Source organism: Lasioglossum baleicum, chromosome 12 (assembly GCF_051020765.1).
Source record: "Lasioglossum baleicum chromosome 12, iyLasBale1, whole genome shotgun sequence".
Lineage (NCBI taxonomy): Eukaryota > Metazoa > Arthropoda > Insecta > Hymenoptera > Halictidae > Lasioglossum > Lasioglossum baleicum.
In genome coordinates, this window is record NC_134940.1 from 838,879 (window position 1) to 849,055 (window position 10,177).

At 44.3% G+C, this 10,177-nt stretch overlaps 1 protein-coding gene across 1 annotated transcript; it reads right to left on the minus strand.

The window, feature by feature from the left end:
- Positions 1–229: 229 nt before the first annotated feature.
- Positions 230–8,804, minus strand: LOC143214208 (uncharacterized). The gene is made up of 2 exons (XM_076434944.1): positions 7,805–8,804; positions 230–2,112 (listed from the first exon to the last, which is right to left on the minus strand). The coding sequence occupies exons 1-2, from the start codon at positions 8,802–8,804 to the stop codon at positions 230–232; spliced, it is 2,883 nt and encodes a 960-aa protein (XP_076291059.1).
- Between the last annotated feature and the right edge of the window lie 1,373 nt (positions 8,805–10,177).

Genomic DNA, 10,177 nt, shown 5'->3' on the forward strand with positions numbered 1-10,177 from the left:
ATCGTAAATAAAGTACGAAGTCGACCCTTAAGCTCTTTATTTCGCGCGGCAGTACGGTTCACTGCAGATGCCATGGTTCTTTATGTTTAAAGGAGAATTTCCGTTAACGAATTTCTTGCGAGGAAAAACATTTCTTTGTGTAGGACTACGATCCGTTGCGACGGAACATGCTCCCCCTCGTTGATCGGTTCGATCGATCAATACAATATAAGACATTGACTCACTTGGTTTAGGTTGAGACAGCAGCACTGGATGATTGTGCGCTGTTTAAATTAGGAAGAGGCGCCAGCCTCTTCACGTTTCGCGTGTACGTGCCGTTGATGGTACGAACGGTTACTGCCCTTATGATCCCGTCTGGCCCTGGATGAATTTGTTGTATTCGACCTAGATGCCAACACAATGGTGGCAGAGAGTCGTCCTTCAGAAGTACAACAGTTCTGATGTTGATCTCGTGACCTCCCCTGGTCCACTTGTGACGAATATTAAGCTGATGAACATATTCTTTGTGCCATCGTTTCCAGAAATCTTGTTTAACCTTCTGGATATGTTGCCAAGTAGACAGGCGATTGGATGGCGTTTGGCTGAAATCAGTCTCGGTAATGCACGTCAAAGAACCACCGATCAGGAAATGGTCCGGAGTAAGAGCGGACATGTCGTTTGGATCTGACGAGAGAGGTGTCAGAGGACGCGAATTGAGAATGGCTTCGACCTCGATAACGAATGTAGTAAATTGTTCATGTGTGAACAGTTCTATGCCGACGACTCGTTTCATGTGGTGTTTAAATGATTTGACGGCGGCCTCCCACAATCCACCGAAATGAGGTGATAACGCGGGCATGAAATGCCATGAAATTTCCTTGGCAGTTATAAAATGATTAAATTTCTCATCCTTGGATAATGTTTGTTGAAGTGCGATTAACTTATTGTTCGCGCCAACGAAATTTGTACCATTATCTGAGTAAAGGTTCTTGCAAATTCCTCGTCGAGCTATAAATCGTTTGAGAGCGGCAATGAATGCTTCTGTTGTCAAGTCGCTGACGACCTCTAAATGGACGGCTTTAGTTGCAAAGCAAACAAAAACGGCCACGTATACCTTGACTCGGACTCGATTTCTGAATTGCCGCTCCTTTATGAAAAAAGGACCGCAATAGTCTATGCCGCTGGTCAGGAACGGGCGACCCTCGGTGACGCGCGCGGCAGGTAGGTTGCCCATAACATAATCGACGGGATTGGGGTTCATCCGGAAACACTTGATGCAGCCCCGAATGATTTGGCGTGTTATATTTTTTCCGTCGATTGGCCAATATAACTGTCGTACGTCGTAGAGTGTGGCTGTAATCCCTGAATCATGGTTTTTCTGATGCGAATCTCGTATGATAAGTCTAGTAATGTGATGTCCCCGAGGCAATAATATCGGATGTTTTTGTTCGAAAGACAATGAGGAATTCTGTAGTCGTCCACCAACGCGCAGGATTCCTTCGTCGTCGAGAAATGGACACAACGGTTGTAATTTACTGGTGTTTGACAATTTTCCTAATTTCAAATCGTGAATATCCTGAGCAAAGGTGACGGCTTGCAATAGCTTTACTATTCGTTTATTAGAATCCTTTATTTCCTTAAGAGATAAAGGCCCTGTGTTTTGATCCTTGACTCGAAAGCGTAAACAATAGGCTACGATTCGTCGGAGTTTGTGTATGTACGAGTATCGCATCAAGATCTCATCAGTTAGGATGGTCGAACTGACTAGACAGGTTACTGAACGCAATTCCGGTAATTCTTCACATTTGGTGAATCTTGCGGGTGGCCATTCCGTTTGATCCTTTGAGAGCCACTCAGGACCGTTACGCCAAAGCGCATTGTTGTTGAACTCGGCTGCGGTGATTCCGCGAGAAATAAGGTCGGCTGGATTGTCTGCTGACCGAATATACCGCCATGACTGAATATCTGTTTTCCGTTGGATATCGGCTACGCGGTTCGCGACGAACGTCTTTAAAATTGACGGTTGCTTGCGCAACCAACCCAAGACGATGGTCGAATCTGTCCAGAAAGTGGTCTTGTCGATATTGTGCGTCAATGCATTCCGCGTGGTTTGGAACAAGGTAGCTAATAATACTGCACCGCACAGTTCCAGTCGAGCCAATGTGATTTGGCTAAGTGGTGCGACTCGTGATTTGGCACAGAGTAGATGCGCGTGAATGGACCCGAATTTATCAATTGTTCGTATACAGGGTGTTTACCTACAGGTGGGAGAAAATTTAAGGGGTGATTCTCGACGATAATATAAGACGAAAATGAAGAATAAAAAAATTGCGATTTCGGCTTCGTTATTTAGTTATTAACAATTAAAAATCCGCCTAAAATGCTGCAACACTTCTAACAAAAGTATACGTTGCGTACGTCAGACAGGCGCGCGACAGTCTCGTATCAAGTGACAAACGCATGCATACCTTGGCTCACATTTGGGGCCCCAGCGAGGTGAAAATGTTTAAAAAATCGTTGGACGACACTGAACCTACCTACTCGTTAAAATCCACAAGGGCATTTCTAATATCCGCCCTATGGAATTATCGAGTAGAAGGGGCCAATGCCCTTTCACTTTTAAATTCTTCTCACACATATCCACACAAATCCTTATCCTGCACTATAATTGTTCATAAGACCGTACTTATACTGAAATAAACGCTCTAGCACAATTTACAATATCATACACGCACACTACGAGTTTACAGAGAGTACAAGTTTACTGAGGGGAATGAGGAGAATGTAAAGAACTCGTAATCCTTTAATGTTGAAACACTGCACTTTATTGAACTTGATTTACGTCGCGAGACTCGCTCACAGACAGAACGGATATCTTTGAGGTCATGCGATTTCTGCGAACGGAAATCTTCGACGCGTGCGAGAAGAATCGTCCGTTCAAGCTAGCATCCGTATGCACACTGATTCAAGACAGCTAATGTGGTCAATGCACAATGCACACTCATGAGATATTTCGCGGTCACAGACAGAATGAGAAAGAATCACGTGTAACGTCGTACCGACGTGTTGCGTCGGCTTTGTTCGTACGAGCAAATTCTCGCCGTATATACATATATATACATATGGTATACTTATACATGCTTATACCTCCTTCGTAAAATCCAAACCGAAATCGCGTTTAAACCTATACACAGCGATATGTATATATATCTTACGCGTATTTATATATACAGGGTGTCCCAAGACCCCTTCGACTCCGGGAAATGGGAGGTTCCTTAGGTCATTTGAAGCAACATTTTCCTATGCACCAATGTCAGCCGGGGCTTTGTTTAGGAGTTATTAACGAAAAACACGGACCAATCAGAGCGCGACCTAGACGCGCGATGGCACGTTCAGCCAGGCGCTCCGGGAGACGAGCGCGGTGTAACGCCGCGATGCCGCAACGAACAAGAGTTTCTCGAGATTATGTGAATCCTCCCCGATTTGGATGAGCTTTGGATATGTTGTCAAGACCATCATTCTGAACAACATTTCCCTTTACAGTTTTTGTCGGCCGGCTTTAGTTTACGAGATACATAATTGTAAAAACTTGTAATTGTAAATCGATCGATAGTACTATCTTCTACCCGATTTGGATGAGCTTTGGATATGTTGTCAAGACCATGATTCTGAACAACATTACCCTTTACAGTTTTTGTCGGTCGGAAGAACTTTACTTGTCAATTCATATGGGTGGATCTCTTTACCCGACTTACGGCAACTTTACCCGAACGAGGGAAAAAGCAGAAACTGATTGTATTAAAACCTCACTTATTCAGCCGTAAATCCATTTGCTGCTTCGAAATGTGTGTCACTGGGTCACTCGGTGACGAACTGCACAGATGTCTTCAGGTATACGACAGTACCGAAAGCTAAGGGACGTACGGCCAGGTCGACGAACTGCACAGCCGGTGGTAAAAGGCCTAAGGGATGCGCGGTCAAGTCGACGATCCAGAATTTCAGTTTCACTTTCGAATCGGTAAATAATTCGTATGTTTATTTCACACAGATGCCTTGAAATTTTTCCACACTCACAATCACTGTTCACATTTGTCAACACATAGTTATGCACTAATAATAATTGCCATATCCCTTGTCCTGCTGCACAAATCACAACAATCAGGTAATGCAATCACTAGACTGCGGATTTCATGCATTTGTAGCAAACATGAGTAGGTGCATTTTAAGACACTAGAGAGATTAAAGTAATTTCAGAACACCAATGTATTATTTTCAACTTCTTAAAATGATCACAGTAAGAATCAAATATCTGTCTGGCTCCTGTCCCTTGTAATAGCGGCAGCCAACTTTCATTTTACATACAGATCCGCAGTCTAGTGATTAGATTAAATAATCGTTTAATTAGTTTAAGCAATTATTATTAGTGCATAACTATGTGTTGACAAATGTGAACAGTGATTGTGAGTGTGGAAAAATTTCAAGGCATCTGTGTGAAATAAACATACGAATTATTTACCGATTCGAAAGTGAAACTGAAATTCTGGATCGTCGACTTGACCGCGCATCCCTTAGGCCTTCTACCACCGGCTGTGCAGTTCGTCGACCTGGCCGTACGTCCCTTAGCTTTCGGTACTGTCGTATACCTGAAGACATCTGTACAGTTCGTCACCGAGTGACCCAGTGACACACATTTCGAAGCAGCAAATGGATTTACGGCTGAATAAGTGAGGTTTCAATACAATCAGTTTCTGCTTCTTCTCTCGTTCGGGTAACGTTGCCGTAAGTCGGGTAAAAAGATCCACCCATATGAATTGACAAGTAAAGTTCTTCCGCGACCGACAAAAAGTCTAAAAGAAATGTTCAGAATCATGGTCTTGACAACATATCCAAAGCTCATCCAAATCGGGTAAAAGATAGTACAATCGATCGATTTACAATTAAAAGTTTTTACATTTATCGCGTAAACTAAAGCCGGCCGACAAAAACTGTAAAGGGAAATGTTGTTCAGAATCATGGTCTTGACAACATATCCAAAGCTCATCCAAATCGGGGAGGATTCACATAATCTCGAGAAACTCTTGTTCGTTACGGCATCGCGGCGTTACACCACGCTCGTCTCCCGGCGCGCCGGGCTGAACGTGCCATCGCGCGTCTAGGTCGCGCTCTGATTGGTCCGTGTTTTTCGTTAATAACTCCTAAACAAAGCCCCGGCTGACGTTGGTGCAAAGGAAAATGTTGCTTCAAATGACCTAAGGAACCTCCCATTTCCCGGAGTCGAAGGAGTCTTGGGACACCCTGTATATATATATATATATATATATATATACATATACATATATATACATATCCCCGTGAGCGTGAACATAGGGAATCGGAAAAGACGCAATAGTCACCGGTACAAGCGGACGCCAGCATGGCAACCGCGAGTACAGGTGTACGTACGTCTAAACCGTCGCCTCGTTCAAACAGCGAAAAGTATACATCGACGACGACATATTCGTCCGTACCTCGTATGATTTAGACAAAGGACTTCACGGTTCACCGAATCCCTATGGTCCGCGCTCTCATTATAAATAAGACGAAATCGCGCGAATCTCTTCTGCTAGTTCAGACCCGCTTCCAGTTCAGACTCTCTTCTAGTTCAGTCTCTTCCAGTTTCGGAATTTACACCATTCAGTTCTCTAGCGTCTTCAGTCGAGTACAGTTCAATCGCGTTTTCGGACTTCAATCCAGTTTAGTCCATTTTCTCGCGTTTTCGGACTCTGTTCCAAATCGCTCACGATACTCAGGTCGTATTGCACCTTACCATTTCTACCATTTTCTTTACAATTATATTTCAATTGTTTCTAAATTATCAGTCGAGTTTGCTCGTAGATTCTTATACCATATTTACAGATATTATTCTGTGCTATTTTGTTCATACGAGCTTGCTCGCACTATCTTTCATATTACAATTGCTATTTCTGCGCTATTTTGTTCAGACGAGCTCGCTCGCTTTATAATTCATATTACAATTGCTATTCCTGCGCTATTTCGTTCATATGAGCTTGCTCGCATCATTATTCAAATTATAATTGTTGTTTTTGCGCTATTTTGTTGCACGAGCTTGCTCGCATTATGATTCAAAGCTATAATTGTTATTTTGTGCTATTCTGTTGTACGAGCTTGCTCGCACTATAATTCAAGTTCGTAATTCTTATTTTTGTGCTCTTTTGCTTCGTACGAGCTCGCTCGCATACTACTGGATTTTATTCTGTGCTATATATTTCGTTTGAGCTTGCTCGCAAGCCGTCACTATATTTTGTTTCGCGAGCCCTGCTCGCAACTCATTACTTTGTATCTTTTCTGGTTCATTATACTTTGTTTGTTTAAACCCATTATTTCGCAGCTTAATTCAGCAACATCCTGCTCCTCGATATCTTCCACTTTTAAAGTGTCGTTCCCAGTGACCGGTTAAAGTGATCGCGAAAGTGAGTGTGCGCGTGGTGTTTCATCGGGTTGTTCGACTCCGACCTGGTTCCGCAAATTCCTTAGACTTCCTACGTCCGTTCTTCTAACCCTAAAATTGGTGTATCAATCGTGTACGTCTGAGCCCAGAGGGTGCTCGGTACCGAGAGAACACTAATTCCCTTCGATCGAAATCTCCTGCCACAAATCGAGCAAACCCACGCGTTCGGACGAGTTGCACACACCCGCATAGTGACACTTCGACCACTGGGAACCATCTCTACCTCTACTACCGCGATGCGTGTTAGTTCTACGCGGTGTTCACGACGGACGACGTCCGTCTCGGTTCGCATTTATTCCCCTCTTCGCCTTTTCAACAACGACGAACACCGGTATCGGGTCCCCGATCAGACGTGGACGTTACGCGCCACGTGGATCTAAGATCGTCTTAAATAAATTAGGCGGTTACGTCCCCGCCCCGTCTGGGCTCGTTTCGTCGGATCATTTCCGACCCGGGACGTAACACACGAAATTCGTGAAAACAGGATAGACAATGTATTGGTATAGCAACGCGCGATGTTTGGGCGGTAGTTTGCTGTAGGTTCTTCATTTGTTTTATCGATCTGGCATCGACCTCATCAGCTGGCTTGAATCAGTGTGCATACAGATGCTAGCTTGTACGGACGATTCTTCTCGCACGCGTCGAAGATTTCCGTTCGCAGACATCACACGACCTCAAGATGTCCGTTCCGTCTGTGAGCAAGTCTCGCGACGTAAATCAAGTTCAATAAAGTGCAGTGTTTCAACATTAAAGGATTACGAGTTCTTTACATTCTCCTCATTCCCCTCAGTAAACTTGTACTCTCTGTAAACTCGTAGTGTGCGTGTATGATATTGTAAATTGTGCTAGAGCGTTTATTCCAGTATAAGTACGGTCTTATGAACAATTATAGTGCAGGATAAGGATTTGTGTGGATATGTGTGAGAAGAATTTAAAAGTGAAAGGGCATTGACCCCTTCTACTCGATAATTCCATAGGGCGGATATTAGAAATGCCCTTGTGGATTTTAACGAGTAGGTAGGTTTAGTGTCGTCCAACGATTTTTTAAACATTTTCACCTCGCTGGGGCCCCAAATGAGAGCCAAGGTATGCATGCGTTTGTCACTTGATACGAGACTGTCGCGCGCCTGTCTGACGTACGCAACGTATACTTTTGTTAGAAGTGTTGCAGCATTTTAGGCGGATTTTTAATTGTTAATAACTAAATAACGAAGCCGAAATCGCAATTTTTTTATTCTTCATTTTCGTCTTATATTATCGTCGAGAACCACCCCTTAAATTTTCTCCCACCTGTAGGTAAACACCCTGTATATATACAGGCGCCGTAGGCTCTTTCGCTTGCGTCGCAAAACCCATGTATTTCTGTTTGTCTCGCGTTGTTCAGTTTCACCAAACGATTAAATTCGATATTGTTGAGTTGTTGTAGGTCACCCTTGAAGTTCATCCATTCTGTGTGGATGCTGACTGGGACAGATTCGTCCCAAGTGATTTTTAAGGTCCATAGTTGTTGCATCAATATTTTGGCAACAATTGTAATGGGTCCGAGTAACCCGAGTGGATCATAGATCTTCGCGATGGTCGATAATATGGTTCGTTTGGTGATTTCCGTGGTTGCGGAAGGTTGAACTGAGTATCGAATCGCGTCGTGTCTGGCGTCCCATGATACTCCTAATGTTTTCATGGTGGATTCATCACCGAGAATCTTTGGATGGATTAATTCCTTACTTAAGTTTGATAATAACCTCGGTTCGTTTGACGCCCACTGTCGAATATTGAGACCGCCTCTTTTCAATAGGGTGATTGTTTGATGTTGCAACTTCTTCGCCTCCGCTAGCGAATCTGTACCGGTCAATAAATCATCGACGTATAGGTCTTTCTTAATTCGAGCCGCTGCTTCCGGAAAATCGCGTGCTTCGTCGTCTGCCAATTGGTGTAAGCATCGTATGGCTAAATAGGGAGCTGGCGCGAGCCCGAACGTAACAGTGTTTAATTCGTATGTATTGATTTCTTGGTGTGCGTCTCGCCATAATATTCTCTGGTAAAGGCGATCTTCGGGTTGAACGAGGAATTGACGATACATCTTTTCGATATCTCCGGTAATGACGTATGCATGCATTCGGAATCTTAATAGTAGCGACAGAAGGTCGTCTTGCAACGTGGGACCGATTCGAAGGGTGTCGTTCAACGAGAGATTCGTGCTTGTTTTGGCTGACCCGTCGAACACGACCCGGAGCTTGGTTGTTGAACTCGTTGGTTTTATGACGGCGTGTTGTGGTAAATAAAACCCTGGTGCGTGCGTGTTCGTCACGCGTGTCATGTGTCCGAGTGAGCGATATTCGTCTATCACCTTTGTGTATTGATCTCTTAATTCCGGATCACGTTCTAACTTTCGTTCAAGCGTTCGAAAACGGTTCAAGGCGCGCGAATATGACTCTCCGTGGTGTTCCCGTTTTTCATTGAAGGGTAATGCTACTATGTATCGACCGGACTCGTTGCGTTTCACAGTTGCGCTAAAATGACTTTCACAAGCTTGATCTTCAAGTGATCCGAATTGTTTAACGGCTCCTTCCTCGATTTCCCAGAATCTTTGTAGTTCGAAATTTACGTTGGTAGAAAGGGTTCGATGGCTCATTCGTGGTGTCGTGACGAGATCACCTCCTAAGATCCATCCGAATTAGGTCTTTTGTAATATAAGATCAACGTTGTTTTGTTTTGATAGGTTGATTTGCCCTATGCTGAGGCATGACAACGCAGGTCCGGTCCCGAGCAACATATCAATCTTTCCCGGGCGATGAAAGTCTGGATCGGCCAAAGGCAAATTTGCTGGTATACGAAGGTCGGCTCGATCGATTTGATTATCTGGTACTGTCCCTGCGATCCGTGGTATTGTGCAAAACGTTAGTGTTCGTTGATAATTTGTTAATCGTGATTTGACTGTGGCGGTCACGAGGCTGCTTGATGTGGTATTCAATTGATTTAAAGCTTCAATGACTGCTGTCTGACGGGTCGTCGGTAAGCCCGATCGTTTCGCGAGTTCGTCCGTGATGAGGTTCGCATTGGAACACGTGTCGATCAGCGTACGGCACAATATCGGATTGCGATCGCGATCTAGTATATAAATTCGTGCGGTGGTTAACAGACCGTTCGTTATTCCGTTTGACAAGAAAGTACGAGTAGGAAGCGATAACTGTCTGGCGATTCCCGATGCTAGTCAGGCTTCTGCAGTTGGAATTGTAGATTTCTGATCAGTGTGAAGTCGAGTGTTATGTCTCTGTCCGCACATACGACATTGACCTCTAACGCAGTTCTCGAGCTTGTGATTTGATTGCAGGCAGTTTTGGCACAATCTCGCGGTTCGCACAGCTGCCCAGCGATCGTCGATTGTCATATTCATGAATTTAGGACACGCGTAGGATTTGTGCGTTCGCGAGTTGCAGAACTTGCATGCTTGTTCAGAAGTCGTTGTCACGAATGTTCGTTTTCTAGGTACAGGTGATGATGAGATCTCTTTCGATCTCGTCGCGGATGCCCAGGATCTTTTCGAGGGTCGTGATCGCGTGCTTGTCGACGGACGGTGGTTTTCTGGCAACGCGGTTTTGACTTGGTTGACCGCTGACGTGCGAGAGCTGCCTTGATGCGATGCGTTACGAAGGTGTTTAAACATCGCTGTTGCCTGAGGCATCTGCGTAT